Source organism: Acinonyx jubatus, chromosome A2 (genome assembly GCF_027475565.1).
Source record: "Acinonyx jubatus isolate Ajub_Pintada_27869175 chromosome A2, VMU_Ajub_asm_v1.0, whole genome shotgun sequence".
Lineage (NCBI taxonomy): Eukaryota > Metazoa > Chordata > Mammalia > Carnivora > Felidae > Acinonyx > Acinonyx jubatus.
Genome location: NC_069383.1, coordinates 163862757 through 163886574, shown reverse-complemented (window position 1 = coordinate 163886574; position 23818 = coordinate 163862757). Strand labels below are relative to the sequence as shown.

The following is a 23818-nucleotide window of genomic DNA, read 5'->3' as shown; positions in this document are numbered from 1 at the left end:
CCAGGAAAGTGCCTGCTCTCGTTACTCCTACTGGGGTTGACGAACTCGTAAACTAGTATGTAAATTAACACCTTTCGCTTGATGATAAAACGGCGTGCGGTGATTATGATTGGGGAGGTAATCTGGCTGTGATGGTTAAGGAAGATCTTTCTTGTAGATGTGGATTTGGAGGATGAGGCAAAAAAAAAAACAACTCCCAAATATGGGGTGCCTGGGTGGCTCAGTTGGTTAAGCATCTGACTCTGGGTTTCGGCTCAGGTCTTGATCTCATGGCTCCTGAATTAAAGCCCTAGGCTCTGGGCTGACAGTAGGGAGCCTGCCAGGGATTCTCTCTCCCTCTTTCTCTCTTCACCTCCCTCACTTAAGCACTCTCTCTAAAAAAAAAAATAATAATAATAAAATAACCTTAAAAAAAAACCTCCAGGTATGGAGAACAGTGGAAATTATTATTAAGTAGGATAAAACTTGCTGTGCTTAATAAAAGGTGAGCGATGAGGACGGTCTCTAGGAAGACCCACAACTGACCACCGTTAAAGTTGCAAGAAGGGTTCTCCGAATTCACTTTTATCCTATTTAAAACGCATGCATGTTTAAAGCCCGGGGATTTAATTTCTTTTGCAGAAATAAGGGGAGTGTGTTTTTTGGCCATTTTAGTTCTGGTATGTTTTTCTTCCTGGGCGCCTTAGATCAAGATTTCGTTTTTCGTTTTAATGGACAATAGTTACAGGTTAGGATACTGCACCGTCTCAAAACACCTGTTTGAGCTCGTGGATTCATTTTCTGAAGCTTTCCCGATTTAAAAAAAAAAAGTGTGTTTAATTGATTCACCGGATTCTGCTGGTACTCGTGGAGCGCCTCATCTTCGTTAGGTGCAGGAAGCTGGGCAGGATGCTGGTTGGGATAATCTACAAAAAGAGCCTGAGACGAGTATGGTAAGGGATCACTAACGTGATCCTTAGGTGAAGGGAAAACCTGCAAAACTAGCCAAATACACAACTGTAAGATAGAAAGGTGACAAGCACGGATTAACACTGAGGCTGGAAGCCCAGACAGAGAACTACCGGCAGAAAGAACCGCATGCACACAGATTTTGAAGCAACCTCTGTGTGTGGTTTCCATGGAAACGTCCCTCCCGGGCCTCCCCGGAGGTTCCTCCCTCTCGCCGCGAGAGCCAATGATGAGCAGGGAGGGCTCCAGCGCGTGCGCAGAGTGCGATAGCGTGCCAAAGCCCAGCCACGGGTGTGTGGGCGGTGCTGGGGGCGCGCGTGCGCTCTGTTCTTCGGCGCACGCGCGCTCCCAGGATTCAGCGGGCGCGCGGGCGGCGGGCACCTCAGTCCCGGCTGCTGCAGCCCCTGAGCGGACCGAAGCGGCAGGTTGCCGCGGCTGAGGCGGACCGAGGCAGACCAGGTGGAGGAAGGGATCGCCGGTGCACACCCGCCCGCCATGAAGCCCCCCGCAGGTACTGGCTGGCGCGAGGCGGGGCCCCGCTCCCCGGACCCCGGCATCCCCTCCAGCGTCTCGCCTCCCGGAGTCGCGACTTGGGCCTAGGACCCGAGCCCAGTGACCCCCGAGTGACTGGAGCCTGGCGGGGATGGGTCGGTGAGCCGGAGATCCCGTTCCCTCGGCGGCCGAATGAATGGGCCAGCTTTTCCAGCGGTTCACTCATTCAACAAACTCCAGGTCGCGGCCGCTAAGGGCGGGTCGGGCCCAGGGGGTGCCGACTCCAGGGGAGACCCTGAGTTCTAGGCGGAGTTCCAGAGTCGGAGACAGACGTTCAGCCAGCAGGAAAGCAAGCGAGCGCCTTAGAGAGTGCTCAGTGGTGGGGCTGAGGGCGGTCCCGAAGGGCTTCTCGGAGGAGGTGGCATATCAGCCAGGACCCAAAGTGGAGAAGCGGCGGTGCCGCCAAGACCTGCGTGAGGCCTGTCCCAGGTGGCCGGAGCTGCGAGGGTAAACGCGTTTGCGTAGCAACAAGTCATTCTGGCTGGAGCACAGCCCTGGAAGGGCAAAGGGCGTCGTGAAAGGGTTTTCGTTATGGGAGGGATAGGATGTGCGTGCGGGATTATAGAAAATTCCCCAGGGGTCGTATGATGCCTCCTGGCATTTTCTCTTCCCGGTTTGTCTTCCCCCAGTTCTTTCTCCCAGCTGGCTGTGACGATAATTGCATTTAATGGTAAATCACAACTAGGGTTATTCGGGGAGTGTTGTCTGCCTTGTGTGCTGCAGGGTTGTTAGCTTGGAGACCCAGCTCGGGGGTGGGGATCTGTAGATACTGCAGAACGGGAGCGTCTGCTCCAGGGTTTCAAATCCTAGCTCCCTCCGGGAAGTTTGGCTGACAGTTCTGGCTTACACGGGTCTCCCACCTTTCCTGAGCGTCTGGAGCCCTCGGCTACCAGTTAACCCAGACCCACAGCTTCTCTCTGCTGCGGTTCTGAAGTCCAAAATGCTCTGCAGGCACAAAGATTTTCCGTAAACTCGGAGCAGTCACGTGGCCAGAATACCTGGCCTGTCTTGGCCTAAGAGACTTTTTTTTTTTTTTCTCCCACGTAGCAGATGTCAGTGGTCCTCAGCCGGGGAGATCGTGCCTCCCCAGCAGACACTGGGGCAATGTCTGCGGACATCTGTGGTTGTCATGACTCGGGGTGCTCCTGGCATCGAGTGGATGGGCACCAGGGGTGCTGTTCAACACGGTACAGTGCCCAGGGTGGCCCCCACCCCAGAGCGTGACCCAGACACAGGTGTTGATAATACTGTTAAAAGCCCTGTCCTAGGGATGCCAAACACAGCACCCTGCGAAGATCCGTCCCCCTTTGTCCAGGACCACTGTGGCCCTGCTCCCCTCCCCGCCATGCTGGAAGGGAAAAATGGGGCACAGGTGGGTGTTTCCTGGAGCGGCTTCTGTGTATTCTGCTGGGGGCTCACACAGGACAGGCCTCTGTTCATTAACTCGACAAGAAATTGGGGGAAGGTGTAGCCATCTGAGCCCTACAGGTGCTACAGGGATGCCAGCAGGACATTCAAGAAAGGAAGACTGGCAGGGTCGGGGCTCCGGGCAGAGGGGGCAACCTGTGGGAAGGCCTGGGAGATACCTTGAAGAAAGCCAGTGTGCCTGAGCGCAGGGAAGTTGGCAAAACCAACTGGCCAAACCTGCTGTGCAGGACCCAGTGGAGTTGGGATGATCTAGACCAAGGGTCAGCAGACCAGCCTGTAAAGGGCTAATTAGTCCAGTCTTGGCAAGTCACATAGTCTCCTTCTTCGTCACCTTTACCTTACGGGCTGTGCAGAGACAGACTTTGCCAGCGTCTGATACAGACTCCAGTAAAGGTTGGACTGTAATCCTGAGTGTAGGTGGAGCCCTGGGAAGGGAAAGGGGCAGCCCCACCTGCACATGAGATGTTTAGAAAGGTGGGGCGCACACAGTATGCTAGTTCGCAGCGTTGGAGCTGAAGTCCGACTGCACGGGCTTGAGCCCCCGCCTCTGCTGCTTGCTGGTGTGGGATCGTGGCACGAGACTTGCATTCTCCAAATCTCAGGACCCCCCGTCTGTAAAACGGGGGCCACATAGGTCCCAGAGTACAGAGCTGTGAATTCAGTGAGGGGCCGAAAGCAAAGCATCTTTACCCTGAACACCACACAGCGGTTCCCGTGACAGCAGTTCTAGACCATAGTCTCTTATCCAAAAATTCTCGTGGCAGGGATGTTCAGGACTCGGGAATTCCCCTATTTTAGGCGAGTAGTATGGTGCAAACGTCACTGTGCGACAAAGGACGTCGGAGGTAGCAATCAAACAAATTAACCCCGTGGAGTGCAGGTGTATGCCAAGCATCCGCCCCAGCCGGCCGATGTCGGGGCTGGGTCATCACGGGGCATCCTGGGTGCTTGGGGGTGTTGAGCAGCATCCCCAGACCCCGCCGCCCGACGAAGTAGCATCACTCTCCCGTCGTGACAAGTGCAAGCATCCCCACAGGTCACCCGGTGTCTCCCGGGTGCGGAATCTTCGTGTGCTTTAGAGGATCCGTCAACCTGTGTACCCCCATGGGGCCCCCGGTCCTTGTCAACCTGCATGGGGAAACGGTGCTCCTGGCCTTGCCCTCCAGCCCCTAGTTACTCTAACCCTAATTCTGCCCTTGAAGCAGACACATTCAGTGTGGGGTTCTGTCTTCTCTGTCTAGCCTGTGCCGGAGATGCCCTGGACACAGCGGCCCCGTGCTCCGAGGTGAACTACCTGCGGTGGGACCTGAGCGCCCAGCAAATAGGGGAGCTCACTGTGGAGCTCATCGAGCAAACCAAGCGTGTGTATGACCAGGTGGGCTCCCAGAAGTTTGAAGACGTGTCCTACGAGAGCACCCTCAAGGCGCTGGCTGACGCGGAGGTGTCCTACACAGGTAAATCCAGGTCAGGACCCAGGCGGGGAGGCGGCAGCGCCCAGCCGCGGGGGAGGCGGCCTACTGGGCGCCTACTCCCCAGGGGCCGTAAAGGATCCCTCGGCCAGGCCAGGGGCAGCCTGGAGGGCTGGTTCTCCTACACACCCTACTGCACTCGTGGCCTGGCATACTTAGTTCTGGGCTGTGTCATCTGAGGGCCCAGAGCGGGACAGCACGTGTGACCGCTCTTCTCTCCAGGAGTCAGCTCGGGTGCCAGCCCCGAAACCAGAGCCCCTTCTTACCCCTTTCGTGTCACAGGAGAGCTTTGTTTTCTCTCTGGGCGACTGAACTGGGACCCCTTTGCCTCTCTTCTCCCCGCTGCCCCCCCCCCCCCCCACTGTGCTTTGGGTAACCTGATGCCGTCAGGTGTCCTCATCACCACCCACCTGGATCCTTGTCTCCCCCTTGGGGTCTGTTTGTTCCCTTTGTGAGGGAAGGATGAGGTGCTCGGTCACATACCTACAGCCCTGCTTCCCAGAGCCCCTGTGTGGAGGTTGATGGCAAGGGGACAGAAGACCAAGCAAGTCTTGTGACAGAGAACTCCGAGCCCCCGGATCTCTAGGACAAGTCCTTTTCCGGGGGGCCTTTGGGAATCCTGGCAGCGGGGTTCTCCAGGAGCCTCCTGTGCGGGGTGTGCCAGATGGCAGGGGCTGCTCCGCCGCCTTCAGCCGGGATGCTCCCCTTCCCATCTCTTTCCAGAGAGGCTCGCGGGCATTGCCTGATGCTAATTCCTGCTTCTTGGGCGTGGCCCTGCCAGACATCATTTAGTCTCTCCCCCACTTCACTCCTGCAGGCTTTTATTTCTGTCTCCTCTCAGTAGCCCACGGAATTTTAGAGGAGACTAAGACTGGATCATGGCCTTCCCCCTAGCCAGCCCCTCTGTCTTTCCACTGCCCTCTGGACGGAGGCCAGGGTCCTTGGTGGTGTTCCGTGTGCTGCACGGTTCCCCCTTTCTGACCCACCTCTGCACTTTGTGCCTGGCCACGTGGCCTCGCAGTTGCTCACGCTGTCCCGTCTCAGGGCTTCCCACACCCCCCGCTTTGCAGGATGTTGGGCTTCTCTGTGATCACAGATTAACCCCCTGCAGGAGCCCCTTCCTGCACCCCCTCTGCTCACACAGCTGCCTGCATTGATCTGACAGCATGCACTGTTTTGTTGTTGTGCTTGGTGCGATCACAGGCGCTTGTGAGCCTGTAAATCCCAGACGGACGGATGCTGTTTCTGTCTTTTCACTGTCCCCTCTCGGGCAGCCAGCGGTAGGCCTTCCCTGGGGCCCCGGGCGTGACCAAGCTGCGATTTGAATGCAGCTCTTTCCCAGAGTATGTGCTTTTTAAAACGTAAATGCTCTGTTGAGATCTGATTTATAGACCTTAACGATTTGCTCACTCGAAGCCTACGTTTCAGTGGTTTTTATAGTCACTTGTCTAAGCATCACCGTGTTCTAATTCTAGAACATTCTGCCATCCCAAAGGGAAATCCTGTCCCCATTGGCAGTCACTCCCCATCCCTTCCTCAGCTCTTGGCACCCACCAGCCCCCTTCCCATCTGTGGATGAGCCTGTTCTGGACATCGTACACACCTTGACTCACACACCTCATGTCTGGTTTGCTCTGAGCAGTGTGTGTTCAGGGTCCGACCACGGGGCAGCAGGTGTGGGCGCCTCGCTCCTGTTTGCGGCCAAGTGACTTCCTGTGCGTGCCAGACACGTGTGTCTCCGTGCACTTTTGATGGGTGTTTGGGCTGTTTCTACTATTTGGTCACTACTGGGCCTGCTGCTGTGCATGTATGTGATTTCTGTGTGATCACGTGTTCTCATTTCACGAGGGTGGGTGCTTGAGAGTGGGGTGCTGGGTCAGGTGATACTTGTTAAAGCTGATGCTCTTATGGGGCGCCGGGTGGCTCTGTTGCTTAAGCATCCCATTCTGGATTTTAGCTTAGGTCATGATCTTGAGGTTGGTGAGGTCAAGCCCCCTGTTGGGCTCTGTGCTGAGCACAGCCTGCTTGGGATTCTCTCTCCCTCTCTCTCTGCCCCTCCCCTGCTTACATGCACCCTCTCTTTTTCTCAAAATAAATAAGCTTAAAAAGAATTAGGAAAGAAAATTAAAGCTTATGTTGTTATGGCTACTCATGCTTCCTTTATTTATTTACTTATTTACTTACTTACTTAAATGTTTATTTTTGAGAGACAGCGTGAGCCAGTGAGGAGCAGAGAGAGAGACATACACAGAATCTGAAGTAGGCTCCAGGCTCTGAGCTGTCAGCACAGAGCCCAAAGCGAGGCTCAAACTCATGAACCGTGAGATCATGACCTGAGCCAAAGTCGGATGCTTAACTAACTGGGCCCCCCAGGCCCCCCCCCCTTCCCCCGCCATGTTCCCTTTATTTAACAAAGTGTCAGCATGCTCTGTAAATTAGAAAATTGTTCATGAACGTAAAGTACTGCTCTCAGCAGCCGTGGCTCTTTCCTGGGCCGGAGCCACTGGAGCCTGTCCCCATCTTGTCAGACTCCTCTGTTACGGTCCTTCATGGACCTTGGAGTATTGTGAGTTGAGTCTGTTCCCATTGGCCTGTGAGGTCCCCAAGAACATGGGCATGGGTGCCAGTGTTCCTTTCTTCCAGTGCCCACCCCAGGGCCCGGCGTGGAGAGTGTTCACGGAACATGGAGACACGCGGGTGGGCTACGTGCCGGGCCAGGGTGAGGTCGATACTTGCCAGTTTCTACCCGGGGCCCGTTTTCACACCTGTCCTGTTTCCCTGTTTCAGTTCAGAGGAATATCCTTGACTTCCCCCAGCACGTCTCTCCATCCAAGGACATTCGGACGGCCAGCACAGAGGCAGACAAAAAGCTGTCTGAATTTGACGTGGAAATGAGCATGAGGCAGGATGTATACCAGAGGATTGTCTGGCTGCAGGTGAGGGGACAGCGACAAGCCCAGCGTCCGCTCAGCCCCGGGACGCGGCTGATGGGGCACGCACTAGGCCCGCTGGAGGTGGAAGACAGGGGGCGGGAGGTGGGGGGACAGACCGGTGTCCAGGTGGTACTGGAGGGTCAGAACCTCTCTAGATGTGATCGTTCTGTTCCTCAGACTTTAGAAGGTAGAGAGTGAGGAGCCCTGTGGGTGGCTGGTGGGCATCGCTGTGTGACGGTGTGAGTACACTTAACGCCGCTGAACCATGCGCTTAACAGTGGCTAAGGTGGTAAGTTTTATGTTGTATTTTACCACAATAAAAAACATGAAAAAAATGGCAGAAGTGGGCAGGAATGCAAAAATAAAATATAAGATGCCTAAAAAAACTGTTTTGTTTTTTTTTTTAACGTTTATTTATTTTGAGAGACCAAGCGTGTGCTCACGAGTTGGGGAGGGGCAGAAAGAGACAGAGAGAGACAGAGAATTCCAAGCAGGCTCATTGTGGTCAGCACAGAGCCCAACGTGGGGCTCAGACTCACGAGCCGTGAGATCATAAGCTGAGCCGAAACCAAGAGTCAGACGCTTAACTGACCGCACTCACGTGCTCTGTGCCTAGGACTTTCTAAGCCTTCCCTCCGTCCAGCACATCTTTTTACTTTCCTGACCTTGTTGGGTGCCCTCTAGAGCTATCGTCCTGCCTCCTGGGTCACGGCTGCCGATGTCGGAAGTGAACCGAGATGATTCTCTGCTCGTTGTCTTAGCACCTGCTGCCGTGTCCCCTCGATGGCAGGAAGGCACACGAATGTGCTTTGGTGCACGGACAGGCGGGTGGCCTGTGGAAGCACAAGCGGTGTCTTGTATTTAATTCTCGTTTTAAGATCTTTGCGGGTCAGCGTGCAGTGGGAAGAAATAGCTCGGAGAGCGCCTGTCTGTACTTTGCCCGGTTTCCCCCACGTAACGTATTGCAGAACCGGTCAGTGTCACCACCGGGTTAAAGACCTTGATGCAGCCCCCCAGACTCATTCCCACGTAACTGTTCACCAGGGGAAGACCCTCTGGGCTGCTCTTCGTTTGGGCTGTTCCCCGCAGGCGTTTGTGAACAGGTGTTGTGTGACCCCAGTCTTCATTCTCTGGGACAAACGCCCGGAGTGCAGCTGCGGAGTCGGGTAGTAGTCGCACGTTTTGTGCCAAACTGCTCTCCTGGGCGGCTGCCCCATTTCATGCTCCCTCCGGTGATGTTGGAGTGAGCGACCCAGTTTCCCTGCTGCCTCACCAACATTCAGCAGCATCACGGCTTTTCGTTATAAACAGCCTTGACTTTCTTACTCCAGGAAAAAATCCAGAAGGACTCGTTGAGGCCAGAGGCAGTGCGGTACCTGGAGCGACTGATCAAGCTCGGCAGAAGGAATGGGCTCCACCTGCCCAAAGACACTCAGGAGGTGAGTGCCAGCTGGGGGGGGGGGGGGGGGGGAGGGCCTGCGATCGCGGGCACCGCCTGAGTCCTGGTGTGCGCTCTATTGCCTCGGTTCCGGGCAGGGCGGTCTATGTGGAGCAGCTCTCTCTTTGCACCCGTTCTGCCTCGGATCCTCCAGGGTCCTGGTGAGGCTTTCCTGAGAGCGTGGCGCTGCCTCGGCCGCGGGGAGAGCGCATGGGGCAGGTGGCAGGGCTCAGGGGGTCCTCTCCGTGACTTGGGTGCAATGGCAGTAAGGAGAAGCTCGCTCTGGCTGTGGGTCTCCTGTTCTCAGGACTCTGCTGCGACGGCATGGCTTCCTTCTGACCCCACACGGGGGGGTGGCGGGGGGTGCCCGCACCATCCAGTCCTCCGTGATGCCAGCACTCAGTTCTGACCCGTGTACACGGAGGTAGTATCAGAAACCACAGCATCAGGGCTCGGCCCCTCCACGCCGCCCCGACCTGAGGCACCGGCCACGAGTCCAGGGTGCCCTTGGTTCTGACCGACCGGCACTCCTCCCTCGGGTTTAATTCATTCAACAGAGTGGCTCAGAGAACTCGGGAAAAGCTTACTTGCCCTTACTGATCTATCGTGAAGGGTACCACCTAGAACCGCCAGCTGGGAGAGAAGCACAGGGCAAGGTCGGGGTGGGGGGGAGGCACGGAGCTTCGGTACCCTGCGTGCTTCGCCCTCATGGGCACCTCCACGTGTTCACCAACTGGAAACTCCCTTAACCCTGTGCCTTAGGGCTTCTGTGGCCGCCACATCACTTCAGCCCGACTAGTCACTCCATCCGTGACTGACTCCCTAAGTAGGCAGGAGGGACTTCCTTGGCCACCCACCCCCATCCTAGGGGCTTTCCAAAGGCATCTCTTTAGGTTGCACTCAAGTGTGGTGGAAAGGGCTGGTAAGAGATAGCACAGTGTTCCCCACACCTCATCTCTTGAGCTATTTCAGTGTCGTGTTGTCACTAATTCCAAGGGTTTAGGAGCCGTGTGCCAGGAATGGGAACGAAGACTGCATATACGAGTTGCTCATCAAAAACCCCAGTCGTGGATGGCATCGCCTGCATTCCCTTCTGGGGCAGAGGGCGAGCAGGGCTGCACCTGCCCCCGTCCTGGGTTAATCGCTGGGGGTCTCTGTCCGCTCCACTCCCTTCCCATTTTCTCTGAAGGCCCCACAGCCACACAGAGGGGATGGCCGGGGCGTGGGCTCTGGGCTGGCTGGTTTGCACATGAGGCACACATATGGGTGAGCTGGGTACCATCCCCTGGAACAGGCCACCCTTAGGAAAAGCCCTCCCTCCGGGGTCAGCAAGGCCCCCGATAGGAAAGCACCAGGGCACAGGAGACAAAAGACACAGTTAAAGCAGATACCAGATCCACACCCAGAGCTCAGTGACCGTGTCTCTCTTCTCACTTAGAACTGATTCTACCTTCTGGTTGGAGAATCAGGGAAATGAGGCGTGCTTGTGGTTAAAACCAATGCTGGTAAGACTTGAGTCGAATTCCATCTTGGAACTATGGGCTCTGGAATCCAGTGTGGTGTCTCAGCTTCTGTGGGCGCAGGTGATAAACTCAGCCAGAGCAACAGAAGCACAGTTGTACTTTTTTTTTTTTCCCTTAAGTAAACTTTATGCCCAACATAGGGCTTGAACCCATGACCCCGAGATCAAGACTCTCATGCTCCTCCGACTGAGCCACCCACACGCTTGCAGGGTTGTGCTTAAAGCTTTGTCGTCACGTTGTTGAAAGTCCTGACTGTGACTTGAGAGCCGCTGCACTGGGAGGGACACGGGGGGCTCCGGGTGGAGGAAGGACACTGGCCGTGGGCTGGATGGGGACCCTGAAGCCGAAGCCGTGCCTTGTTTCCTGGGGCGCGAGCTGTTTTCACGCCTTAGAACCTTGATTGGCACGGCCGCGTTTGGTTTTATGAGGCTTCAGCGAGATCAGGAAATAAGTGGAAGTGCCCAGTGCAGGGTCATGGCCAACGGAGGCTCAGTGCACCCATGCGGGCTGGTTCTGAGCCCGGGTCTCACCCGAGGAGCCCCCAGGTCACTGCACAGCTGTCAGCCACACTTGCCCGACCTTCCCAGCACAGAGCAGCTGTTATGCCCGAGGCCTGGGCTGGGCTCCAGGGCCCCCCCTGAGGCAGTGGTGGGCAGATGTTGTGGTCCCAGGGCACACACCGCCCCCCCCCCCCCCATCAGAAGTTTCCTCCCTGAGGCTTAGCCCTGCTCCTCTGTCATAATATCCAAATGCCTAAGCTGCAGACTCTGAAGGGAATAGGGTCCAGAAGGCTCTTGGCTGGGGACGTACAACAGTTGGGGACGCAAGCCCAGGTCCCCGGGGTCACCGAGGCCGCTCGGCATGGCCGGTGGGTATCTGCCTGCCGACGGCTCTGCCTGCTTTTCCCGCTTCTCCCACTTCTCCTTGCAGGGGGGAGCCCCCAGTCCCGGAGGCTTTGCTCCTCACTGCTGTGCTCCTCCCTCCAGAAAATCAAGAGCATCAAGAAGAAGCTGAGTCTTCTGTGCATCGACTTCAACAAGAACCTGAACGAGGACACGACCTTCCTGCCGCTCACTCGAGAGGAGCTGGGTACTGGCCCAGGGCCTGGGGCGCGGGGGGCGGGGGCGGTGCTGACCTCCCACAGGCTTTCCAAGTGGGGGGCGGGATTTGTGTCTCACCGCCCTGGGGAGGGGGTTTCTTCACTTGGAGCGCTCAGCACTTTGGAATCAACGTTTCTAGATCCTTCCTTGGGCCGCGGCAGAAGCGCTGGGTTAGGCCGAGGAGGTCTCAGCCGCAAGGCCCCTACCTGCTGCTCTTCTCGCTGTAACCTTCCGAGAGGGGCTGGGCTGAGTCCTGGCTGATTGCTGCTCCCAAATCCGGCCGGACGTGGGCATTTTGAAGGGAAAGTTCAGTTTTTACTTTTTTCCCCTCTTTCCCCAAATGTCTAGTTTTGAAAAATTTCACAGCTGGAGGAAAGTTGCAGGAATGGCACAGTGGGAAGCCCTGTGTACTCAGCCTGTGCCGGCCCCCAGCTGACGTCGCACGTTCTGTCCGTTTACGTGGACACTGCTGCACGCATCCTTTTCGCTGTCAGACCCCTGTCTGTGGCCTCGTGAGCCTTCCCCAGGACTGAGGCCATCCTTGGCCCCTCTGTGTACATCTTGCACTTGGGAGGTGGAGCCCTGAACAGCAGACCTCCTAGGAGACCCGTCTGGGCTTCCTTACTCTGCTGTCCCAAGGACGTGCCTTTTTTTTTTTTTTTTTAATGTTTATTATTTATTTATTTGTTTGTTTATTTATTTATTTTAACATTTATTTATTTTTGAGACAGAGAGAGACTGAGAGAGCATGAACAGGGGAGGGGCAGAGAGAGAGGGAGACACAGAATCTGAAATGGCTCCAGGCTCTGAGCTGTCAGCACAGAGCCCAAAGCGGGGCTCAAACTCACGGACCGTGAGATCATGACCTGAGCCAAAGTCAGATGCTTAACCGACTGAGCCCCCCAGGCGCCCCTTAATGTTTATTTTTGAAAGAGCATGTGTGGTGGGGGGGGAGGGGCAGAGAGAGAGGGAGACACAGAATCCCAAGCAGGCCCCAGGCTGTGAGCTTCGGCACAGAGCCTGATGTGGGGCTTAAACTCATGAACAGTGAGACTGTGCCTGAAGCCAAAGTCAGATGCTTAACGTATGGAGCCCCCAGGTGCCCCCGAGGACACTCTTTGTGTTTGCTTCCCAGTCAGAGTCACGTGGGGGGGGGGGGCATCCTGTCTTTACAGGCTCCTTTCTTGTTGAGCCACTCCTCAGCCGTTCACGAAAGTGTTTTCTTCCCACCTTTCCTGCCGTGGACACTTCTGAAGAGCCCAGGCGGGCGGGTTTGCTGCCGCCTGGGAGAGCCCTGCCAGGGGCTCGGGGACCGGGTTTCCGACCCGTCCCCTGTGAGGCGGTGAGGCGCTGTGGCAGTGGTCCTGTAGCGGCCGTCTCGGGGATGGGGGGCCGGGGGCTCGGCCTGGCTGCCAGAGGCCCCCGAGGGCAGCTTTCTCTTAGGGGTGCCACGGACTCGAGTCTCCTGAACAGGGGCTGGCAGGTCCCTCGGCGCCGTCCTCTGTCGCCCTTCGTTCTGGTTCAGTCCTTCCTGGGGCCTCGGGCGGCAGGTCCCTCCACGTGGGCCCCACGTTTAAAGACAGATGCCCGCCAAGTTTCCCGGGCAGGGGAGGGTCCTGGGTCTCTGGAATTGGGCAGACGAATCTGCTCACCCACGCCATCCGCTGGGCCGGCCTCCCGTATAGGCGGCCGGGGATCCCCGCGGAGCTCTGGCGGCCGTGGGACGGGCAGGGCAGTGACCAAGGCCAGGAGTCTGGTGGTGCTTGTTTTCTTCCGGTTGCCAGAGAGGGAGTCGGTTGCCAGAGAGGGAGTCGGTGTTCAGTTACAGCAACACCGCCTCTCTCTCTCTATCCCCCTCCCCGAGTCCCAGCTGCTCTCCCAGCTCACAGGCCCCCAAGAGGTGCCTTGGGGCTGCTGCTGCTCACGCCGCACCGTGAGGGGAAGCTCCTGTGGACAGGCTTCCGACCCCATCGTTCCTTGTGTTTGTCCCTCACAAGTCAGCTTTCCCTCCCCCACTTGCTAGATTTATCAGCAGTCGTCAGTGTGGACGGGGCCCGTCATTCAGTGGGTTGGGGTCTGCTGCTGTCTCTACTAACTCGATGCTCAAGATGGTCTCAGTGCAACCTCGAGAGCTCCTCCAGGTGGAGGTGTCCCTGTGTTTTCTCGAGCAGCTTCTTTGGGACTCGTGCCCCAGGCCGTTTTGTCCTTGCCCTGCCTGATGTCTAGAAACAGCTGTGGGTGCCGGTGTGCTCACTGCTCCCAGGCCCTGTGGCAGAGTAGAAATGGGCGTCTGCACGCCTGTGTTTACACGCCGAGCCTGGAAGCTGTGACCTCCCAAGCTGTGCCCTGCCCGGCCCCGTCCACCCTGCTCCAGAGCATCCCTTCCCACCTGTACTGAGGTGAGGGCCCCAGCCTGGCCTTCAAGGAGGTGTGGGCAGGTCAGAGCCAGGGGTGTGAGGCCTTGGCCCCTGGAGATGTTCAGTGTGAGCTGCAGGGGTCTGGGGTGGGGAGCTGGGGGGGGAGGCTGTTGCAGAAGTGTGGCCACCGGGATGGCGAGGGCCCCAGGGGTCATCTGTCCTCCGCAGGTGCTGCTGTCCAGGGAAGGGTGAGGGAAGAGACTGCAGCCCCCAGAAGCCCTCTGTCTAGGGTTGAGCCGAGTGGCGCTGCTCCTCCCTAGGAGCCTGGTGGGAAGGGCCGTAGCGCCACATCTTCCAGGAGGAGCTGAGGGTGGGGAGGCCGGGCGTGACCCCTGCAGGGTGTGTCCCCTGTAGGCTCCTGTCCCCGCCTGTGGGAGGGAAGCCTGGCAGCTTGTCGGGCCCTCAGCAGCCCTGGTCTTGTTCCTGCAGGAGGGCTCCCGGAGGACTTTTTGAACTCACTGGAAAAGGCTGGGGAGGACAAGTTGAAAGTCACCCTCAAGTACCCACATTACTTTCCCCTCCTGAAGAAGTGCCATGTGCCGGAGACCAGAAGGAAGGTGGAGGAGGCCTTCAACTGTCGGTGCAAGCAGGTGCGGAGGCAGCACCCGGGAGTCGCCAGGCCTATGCTCTGGGCCAGGCTCGGTGGTTGGCAGGCCGTCTGTGTCCACTGCTCCCAGGCCTTACGTTTGCTTGTCCCTGTGTCTGGTGGTGCTCCCCGGGCTCCAGCTCCCTTGTTCTGTTTTGTGTGGTGGCCTGGGCCCTCGAGCTGCAGCCCTGGGCGTCTTCACCGCTCAGACACCTGTTCCCACATGGACACTTGTGTTGGTTGTCCCCGCCCCAGCGTGGCCTCGGCCTCATTCCTCCTGCTCAGTGTCTGCAGCAGGTGATGGAGGGGCCCTTCGGCCTCCGTGAGGACACCACAGTGCTTGCGTGGCTGGGGGATGGGAGCCACCGGCTGGAGGCTGAGCCCCTTACAGGGTGACAGGGAAGTGTGTGCTCAGGTCCCGTGTTCCCCGCTTCCCGGACTGAAGACCGACCACGCTGGCCTTAAGGAAATGATGTTTTCGGGTCGCCTCCCTCAGATCGAGATGCGGCCCTAGAGGAGCCCGCTCACACGGGCGGGGGCTGCAGGAACGGGGGTGGTGGCTCGTGGAGGAGCCGGGAATTCTGGTTCTGGTGGGGACGTGCCACTTCTGGGGTGTCAGCAGCAACTTTATACTGTTGAGAGCAGAGCCCTCAGGTCTGTGATCAGGACTGGTGGGGTCGACATCACCTCGTCCTCGTGGCCCGTCCCACCCCCAGCCTTGACCCCTGAGCCCCCTGGTCAGGAAGGTTTCCACTCAACTTCCTGCTTGTGGACCTGATTGGTGGGAGCATTCTGTTTTTTGTTTTTGTTTTTTTTTTTAATATTTGGCGGAGGGGCAGAGAGAGGGAGGCAGAGAATCCCAAGCAGGCTCCGCGCCATCAGCGCAGAGCCCAACGTGAGGCTTGAACTCATGAACTGTGAGATCATGACCTGAGCCCAAGTCCTGGGTCGGACGCTCACCCAGCAGCCACCAGGCACCCCGTGAGCGCCGCGTTCTGCGCAGCCCTCCCTTTCCCTTGGAAGCGAGTCCCATGCGTTTCATTTTGTGTTGGTCCCGTGAGTTTGCTTGGCTGGGTGAGCCCCTCGGAGGTGCCTGGGGCCAGGCCTGGACCGGTGGGGAGCTCCCCGTGCACACCCCCGAGGCTGTCCTGCAGTCCCGGCCCCATGTTGCTGTCCACTCACGGCCTCAGAACCCCTCGCAGTTTACGCTCCTGCTGGGTCCAGATGAGACTTGAGGGTTCATAGAGACTCAGGCGTTATGGCAGGGTCACGTGGCGGGCCCCGAAACCTAGGCCAGGGAAAGGAGGGAGGGAAACGAGCCAGCTGGGTCCCGGCGGTCCAGAACCGTGCTGGCCACGGGGCCCAAGTGGGGGTGGTGGGCCCGGCACCCGCAGAGCTGGTTGCTGGTCGGTTCTAGGAGAACTGTGCGATCCTCAGAGAGCTGGTGACCCTGCGGGCCCAGAAGTCCGGTCTGCTGGGCTTCAGCACGCACGCCGACTATGTCCTGGAGATGAACATGGCTAAGAGCAGCCAGGTGGTGGCCACGTTCCTAGGTAAGCCTGGCCTCCCCTCAGCCTCCCGCCACGGGTTCCAGGAGCGGCGTTTGGGTGGTCCTCGACTGCGACGTGCAGACGCCTCGGAGAGCCGTGTCCTGTCCACCCCAGAGGGAATCCCGACGCCTCCCTAACCCTGTTCGGCCTCGAGGGGCCCCGGCCCAGCAGCCAAGCATGGGGCTCTGGGGTGAGGCTGAGTCCGCCTGGCCCTGTGGCTTCCTGGCATGAGCTCTGGGCCAGCGTCCCCACTGTGGCCATCCTTTCCCGCTCGTGGACGGGGCAGAGCCCCCCTGGCTGCTGAGGGCGACGTATCACCCGTGTTTGAGTTGTGCTGGCGGCCCGGGCCTTCCTCCCGGGTGGGGCGCCGGGGCCATCGTGCCGCGGCCTGGGGCCTGTGGGGGCGGCCGCCGCAGGAGGTATAGCCTTGCCTTCCCCTCTGTCCTCCCCAGACGAGTTGGCCCAGAAGCTGAAGCCCCTCGGGGAGCAGGAGCGGGCCGTGATCCTGGAGCTGAAGAAGGCCGAGTGCGAGAAGCGGGGCCTGGACTTCGACGGGCGCATCAACGCCTGGGACATGCGCTACTACATGAACCAGGTGGAGGAGACCCGCTACAGCGTGGACCAGAACCTGCTCAAGGAGTACTTCCCCATGCAGGTGGTCACCAAGGGACTGCTCAGCATCTACCAGGAGCTGCTAGGGCTGACCTTCAGCCTGGAGGAGAACGCCACTGTGTGGCACGAAGATGTGAGGCTGTACTGCGTGAGGGACTCGGCCTCCGGGAAGCTCATCGGGAAGTTCTACCTGGACCTTTACCCGAGGTGCGTGTGAGCTGGGCGACCCTTCTCTGAGCCTCAGCGTTTCCATCTGTGAGATAGGTTGTGTCCGCCACAGCGCGGGGCCAGGTGAGGGGCCGGGAACGTTCACCGTCCAGGGAGGTGGGTGGGTGCCCGGGATGTTCTGCCCGGGGGGGGGGGCAGGACCCCCGCTCCTGAGAAGGAAGCTCGAGCCTCTCGATCTGTCCAGTCGTCCGGGTTGACTGGGGGCTGCAGAGTCAGAGAGTGGCGGAATCGGGGACGCTTATGGGCCTCTCTGGGCCAGCTGGGGGATGGAGTAGATCCCTGGCTGGGCCTGACACGGCCTCCGTCCCCAGGGAAGGGAAGTACGGGCACGCGGCCTGCTTTGGCTTGCAGCCGGGCTGCCTGCGGCAGGACGGGAGCCGCCAGATCGCCATCGCGGCCATGGTGGCCAACTTCACCAAGCCCACCCCGGATGCCCCCTCCCTGCTGCAGCACGACGAGGTGGAGACCTACTTCCATGAGTTTGGGCACGTGATGCACCAGCTCTGCTCTCAGGTGGGTGCAGGGGGCGCGGGGGCGGGCGGTGCTGCTGGTTAGCGGGTCTGGAGGCAGCTTCCTCCCTGGTGGAGTCTTCCTCTGATGTCCCCATGGCCACAGTAAAGCCCTGTTGTGCCACTTTCCAGCATGGAGCCCTACAGACGGCCGGCTTCATGGGTAGCAGCAGGGGCTGGGGGTCTGACATCAGCTGTCCAAGGGCCGGTTCCTTGTGAGGCCACTCTCCTCGGGGTGCAGACGGCTGTGTTCTTCCCCTGTCTTCATAGGGTTGTTTCTCTGTGCATGTCTGCGTCCTCATCTATTTCTCTTTTTTAAATATTTATTCACGTTGAAAGTTCGCGTGTGTGTGCACAAGCAGGGGTGGGGCAGAGAGAGAGACAGAATCCCAAGCAGACTCCATGCTGTCAGTGCAGAGCCCGGCGTGGGGCTCAGTCCCACAACCATGAGGTCATGACCTCAGCCGAAATCAAGAGTTGGACGCTCAACTGATTGATTGAACCACCCAGGTGCCTCCCTCATGTCTTATAAGGACAGCGGTCGTTGGATTAGGACCACCCCAGGGATGTCATTTTAAGTTGAATACCTCGGTGATTGTTCACCAAGGTGTATAGCTGCCAACCAGATGTTTTGGAACATTTCCGTCGTCCAGAAAGAGTCTTCACGTCCCTTAGTTGTCCCCACTCCTCCCCCGGCCCCCACGAGCCCCCTTCCCGTCCGTGGAAGAACCTGTTCTGGACGTTTCACATACGTGGACTCACACCCTGTGTGGCCTCTTGTGTCTGGTTCCCTCCCTGAGTGTCGTGTGTTCAGAGATCCTTACGCCGGGCAGCGGGTGTGGGCGCCTCACTCCTCGCAGCCGAGGGACATGTGTGTGCGTGGGTAGAGCGCTGAGAAGTATCTTTTGAGCAGATGTTGACTGTCGTGTTTTTCTCTTTCACATTTTGCATCTTTGTGTCTTGTTGAAGAAATCATTTTCTAACCCAAGACACTAAGTTTTTCTCCTAATTTTCTAGAAGTTTCAGTTTCAGCTCTTTGTGTTGGTCTGTCGTCCACTGTGAGTTAAGTGTCGTATGTGGTGTGAGGTTGGGGGTCGGCCCTCACCTACAGCAGCCACGCAGGGCACAGCCAGTGTCTACACAGCACTAGCCCTGTGCACCCTGGTCTCCTTGTCAGCTCTGCTCACGTGCCCTCTTCCTGCCTCTGCGCTGTGCTCTTACTGGTTATTTCCCAAAACTAGAACTCTCGTGGCTCCCTCATTTCCTTCAGGCCTTTTCGGACACACGTTACCACCATTCAGAGTTGTGTAAAGTTGCCGCCAACACGGAGTTCGTGGATACTGAGGCACCGCTCCTGGGGGAACACACAGGTCCCTGCGAGCCTCTGGTCACGACCCACCGATATGTAACCTCGCGTCACGTGTTTCTGTTGAAAGACACCTTTCCTGCGTCGTTGCCGTAACACTGAACTCACGGCCGACGGTGCTATAGCTCGTGCCTGAAGGAAGGGCCTCTGACCCGTGTGCTATCTCGGCACATCACGGCCTTCTTGTGCTCAGGAACACCAGACAGTGCTTCGACGTGACAATTGGGATCCGTTTCAGGCAGACCACCTACAAAAACAAAAATGCAAATAAAAAGGTGGGGGGACTCTTGGTAGTTGATGAAAAGGACGCTGGTTTACAGTCAGAGCCGAAACCCAAAGGCAGAGAGCATCAGAGGGTCACAGGGTGCCGCAGGTGTTGGTTTTGGGTTGAAAAGTTTAGCAAGTAGGGGTGCCTGGGTGGCTCGGTTTAGCATCCGACTTCAGCTCAGGTCACGATCATACAGTTCATGAGTTCAAGCCCTGCGTCGGGCGCTGGGCTGACAGCTCAGATCCTGGAGCCTCCTTTGGATTCTGTGTCTTCCTCTCTCTCTGCCCCTCCCCCCACTCACATATGGTCTCTTCTCTCTCTCAAAAACAACTATTAAAAAAAAAAAGCCTAGCAAGTAGGTGAGGTCGCAGAGGTTGTCAGTAACAAGGGCAGCGTGTGCCTTCCCCAGCCCTCCACCGTTGCCCTGCTTCACTCTGGGCCGGGCAAGGACTCGCCCAAGGTCGTGTGGCTCATTTGGCTGCCAGAGCCAGGTTCTAGCACTACTTGACCAGGCGCCGTGTTTTTCAGGAAAATTTCAGACAAAAGTGGAAACAACACCGGGTGCCTTGCCATGTTGCCTTCCAGATCCCTTCGTTTCCGGGCCAATGCCTTTTGCATTGTAGGGCTTTTTGAGAGCAGTGGCTTTATAGGTGGAAGAAGGGAGCATAGGTGGCCTTCAAGGGTGGGCATGCTCCCCGCCTCCTCATGTACTGGGCTGACAGCCCCCCAGGAGCCTCAGGTTTCGAGGCCTCGCGCAGCTGTTGTCTGCTCGCCCTGGTGTGCTTGTTAGGGGGCCACTGCATGCCCGTGTGCCCAGGCAAGGCCAGTGGGCAGGAGCGGATCGGGCAGGGTCCAGACCTTCCTGCGCCTCTGTCCGCCCATGCAGGCGGAGTTTGCCATGTTCAGCGGGACGCACGTGGAGCGGGACTTCGTGGAGGCACCTTCGCAGATGCTGGAGAACTGGGTGTGGGAGAAGGAGCCGCTGCTCAGGATGTCCCAGCACTACAGGACGGGCGACACCATCCCCCAGGAGCTGCTCGACAAGCTCATCAAGTCTCGGCAGGCCAACACAGGTGCCCGCGGGGGGAGCCGCTTTCCTGCCCAGGCCTCTGGGGGGAGAGGGAGTCCTTCACGCCTCACCCAGTGAGGGCAGGCGTGTGCCCTCATGGGTGTTCTCCACCGCCTGGTCAGGAGCACAGAGCCAGCCTCCCCATCTCCTTCCACCCGCCAGGTCTCTTCAACTTGCGCCAGATCGTCCTGGCTAAGGTGGACCAGGCCCTGCACACCCAGACGTCTGCAGACCCAGCTGAGGAATATGCCCGCCTCTGCCAGGAGATCCTTGGGGTCCCAGCCACACCAGGTAGCTGCTCGCGAGCTGGGCCCACCTTGGGGGTTGGGGCTCAGCCATTCCCCGAGTTGGAAGGATCTAGTGATTTCTTTTTTTTTTTTTTTTTTATGTTTTTATTCCTTTTTGAGAGAGACAGTGTAAGCGGGGGAGGGCCAGAGAGAGAGGGAGACACAGAATCCAAAGCAGTCTCCAGGCTCTGAGCTGTCAGCACAGAGCCCGAAGCGGGGCTTGAGCTCACAGACTGTGAGATCATGACCTGAGCTGAAGTCAGACGCTTAACTGACTGAGCCACCCAGGCACCCTGGTAGGATCTAGTGATGTTTGAAGGGAGTCAGGCCAATTTACAGGTTGCAGCTGAGGCCCAGGAGGAAGCACACGGCTTCAGGCCGGCCGCGGGTGCATGTGGGCAGCTCTGCCCTTTCTTGCTGTCCCTCCTACTGCTCAGGCCGCGTGCTGCTCCATCGCCACTGGCACCTGTGCCCTCTGACATGTCGCTTTGGAACAAGCCTGGAAAGGTGCAGGAAGGATCAGGGATTTCACACCCTGGAGATAGTAGATAAAGTATTAACGCATATGCTCGTCCGTCAGTAGCACAAATGCTCGGATTGATATGATCGAAGATAATCGGCATTTTGGTGTAGGGTGTGTGGCGTTGGTTTATTCCATAGCGTGTAGAAAGTTCCTTCAAAAAGCTTTTTTATTTTTATTTTAGAGAGAGAGGAACAGAACGCATGTGCGCAGGGGAGGTGCAGAAAGAGAGAGAAAGAGCGAGTCCTGAGCAGGCTGCATGCTCAGCACGGGGCCCAACGTAGGGCTCGATCCCATGACCCTGGGATCGTGACTTGAGCCGAAATCAAGAGTCAGACACTCATCCGACTGAGCCACCCAGCGTCCCTCCTTTTGCATAAACTGTTGAGCGTCAGCAGATAGTGGGCAAAGATGTATTTCCCCGGGCCAAGTTGTCCAGCTCCTGCTTTCTAGAAGTGTCGGGCCAGTTCTCCTTGCGGGTGTGTGGGGGTCGTCTCTCATGGGGCCCGGGGGATGCCTGGGGCCGCAGTGAAAGCCGCACCGCATCTGTCCCAGGGACCAACATGCCTGCGACCTTCGGCCACCTGGCAGGTGGCTATGACGCCCAGTACTACGGCTACCTGTGGAGCGAGGTGTACTCCATGGACATGTTCCACACGCGCTTCAAGCAGGAGGGCGTCCTGAACGGCAAGGTGAGGGAAGGCCGGCCGCTCCCTGGGGCGGGGGGCGGGGGCACACCTGCCCGTGGAGGGAGCAGGTGACCTTTCAGCTCTGCTCCCCGCTGCCCAGGACCAGGCTGGGAGAGCCAAGGCACCTGCTGGTCTTTGCCAGGTGCTCGGCCCTGAGGGGCCGCCACCCTAGACCCTCCCGGGGCCGGGTGCTCAGCCGGCTTTCCAGACCTGTGTTTAGCCACCATGGCGGCTTGACCACCCGTGTTGTGGGGCTTGGCCTGGGCCTCACTCCCTGTGCAGACGAAGGGCCCCGAGGAGTTTCTGAGGACGGGCTTCCTGCACACGTGTGCTCGTGCACAGTCACACACACGTGCTCACGAATGCACGTGCGCTCGTGCCCACGCGTCCTCTCTGGTGCTGATTCAGGCGCCCGCAAGCCCGCCTGTGGCTGGGAGAGGGGAGGGGAGGGGAGGGGATGTGCGAGGGCTGATCTGGGTCTACTCCCAGCAGGTCGGCATGGACTACAGGAGCTGCATCCTGAGACCTGGCGGCTCCCAGGACGCCAGCGTCATGCTGAAGCTCTTCCTGGGCCGAGACCCCAAGCAGGACGCCTTCCTCCTGAGCAAAGGGCTGCAGGTGGACAGCAGCGAGCCGCCGGCCTGCTGACACGCCAGGGCTCCGAGGGCCCCAGGCCCCGGGCTCAGCCCCGCCCCAGCTCCCGCCGCCCGGGAAACGGGGTGCTTGCTGCTCAGGGTGGGGGCGGGGGTGGGGCGAGGAGAGGCGCTGTTCGCCCTCCCTGTTCGTTCCCTGCATCCGGTCTCCACGGGCCGCCCTCGGTGGCCGGCCCGGGCTGGCGAGGTCTTCTCAAGGTGCCTGGAGAGCTCTGAGCAGTCGAGCCCGCCACTTTGTTGCACTGACCCGTCCCTTCCCGGGAAGTTTTCTGAGTGAAAAGTGGTTCTTTGAAATGCAGCCATTGAAAAGAAAAAAAAAAAAAAAAGAAAAGAGCGAGACTGTCGGCCTGGTCCCTGACTCTGTCCCTCCTGCCACAGAAGAGCAGGCTGTCACAGGTGGATGGAGCTCTTACTGCGCTCAGTAAGCCCTAGATGTGGTTGTGATCAGCCCCTGGGCCAGGGACAGCTGCTCTGCGTGAAGTGTGCTGGATGGTGATGGGTGTGGGTCTCTGGGAGCTGGTCGAGCTGTCACAGAGCGTGCGGGGACAGGCCTACGGAGGAGACCCACGGCACGGGTGTGGCCATACTGCTCTCCAGGCTGCTGCCGGCTGCCCCCTTTCCTGTGCAGCCCACGTAGGACCAGGCTCAGCCCTTCCTCGAAGCCGCAAGGCCAAGACCGCCTGCCTGCCTGTGCCCATGCAGGGGGGTGGCTGGAGCATGCAGCGAGCCGCGGCCCACCCTCCGGCCCCTGAGCCAGCCTACTGGGCAGAGCTCCTGTCCCCACCCCTTGGACACACTCAGGGATTTGTGATGTGACGGTTTCTGACTAGTGGGCACAGTTGCTGGAAGCCAGGCTGTGACCTTCTGGTCCGTGTGACCTTGAGAAAGGCATATGTGTGGCCCTCTTGGCCCAGCCCCGTCTGGCTGGTGGCAACGCAGCCAAGTCTCGGTAATGGCCGGGGGCCTTCCTGGGGCCTCTGGTAATTGTTCAGGATGCCTTAGGTCATGCTTTCTGGTGGCAGTGGGAATTCGGAAGGGGTTCTTGAGCAGGACGGGTACGTATCCCGCCTTCACTTGGTCTGGGCCATCCCGTGTTTGCTTCCCTGGTCTCTGAGCTCCGTGGGAGCCCTGCCGCCTGCTCCTGAGTGGTCCCCACCAGTCCTTTGCCCCTTGCAGAGGGAACGGTCAGGGGAGTGGGGAACCAGGCGGCTGTGTCTGTGGGGCCCCCTTGCCCGCCCATCCTCAGCAGGCCCGGGCTGGGCGGCTGTGGCCTGGACTGTGGCATCCGCCCTTATGCACACCCGGCTCGCTTCCTGCTCCCACCTCTGTGCGGGGACGAGGGCCCGAAGCTCGTGTGCCCCTGGCTGACGGGTGAGCCCCTGGCGTGTGAGGGCTCTGCTAGGAGGGAGGGGGTAAGACCCATGTGAGGCTGCTGCTGCTTACTCTTAAACCATCTGGGGCCCAAGGAGGCGCAAAGACACCAACACAGATGAGCAGGGCTTGCCTGAGGGGCCTCTGGCCAGTGGTAGTCACGTTGGGGGCTGGGGCTCTCTTTCCTGCACAGAGACCCCAGATGGCCGCTACCTGGTCCCTGTGCAAAGTCCAGGTGGGGCGCCGGCACCCCAGCGGCGTGCTGGGCAGTCGGGGGCCGGGGAGGGAGGATGCCCAGGCCT

At 58.7% G+C, this 23818-nt stretch overlaps 1 protein-coding gene across 3 annotated transcripts; it reads left to right on the top strand.

The window, feature by feature from the left end:
* The first annotated feature begins 1292 nt into the window (after window positions 1-1292).
* Window positions 1293-22476, top strand: THOP1 (thimet oligopeptidase 1). 3 transcript variants are annotated; one of them, XM_027049156.2, is made up of 13 exons: window positions 1293-1459; window positions 4170-4382; window positions 7185-7333; window positions 8662-8769; window positions 11278-11380; window positions 14238-14398; window positions 15812-15947; window positions 16397-16763; window positions 17096-17297; window positions 19814-20000; window positions 20159-20287; window positions 21359-21495; window positions 21982-22476. In XM_027049156.2, the coding sequence occupies exons 1-13, from the start codon at window positions 1444-1446 to the stop codon at window positions 22138-22140; spliced, it is 2067 nt and encodes a 688-aa protein (XP_026904957.1). In that variant the 5' UTR covers window positions 1293-1443; the 3' UTR covers window positions 22141-22476. The 3 variants fall into 3 exon arrangements, with proteins under 3 accessions (XP_026904957.1, XP_053076137.1, XP_026904958.1); XM_027049157.2 differs by having other exon boundaries at window positions 1294-1459; window positions 21985-22476; XM_053220162.1 differs by lacking the exons at window positions 21359-21495; window positions 21982-22476 and adding an exon at window positions 20988-21313.
* The last annotated feature ends 1342 nt before the right edge of the window (window positions 22477-23818 follow it).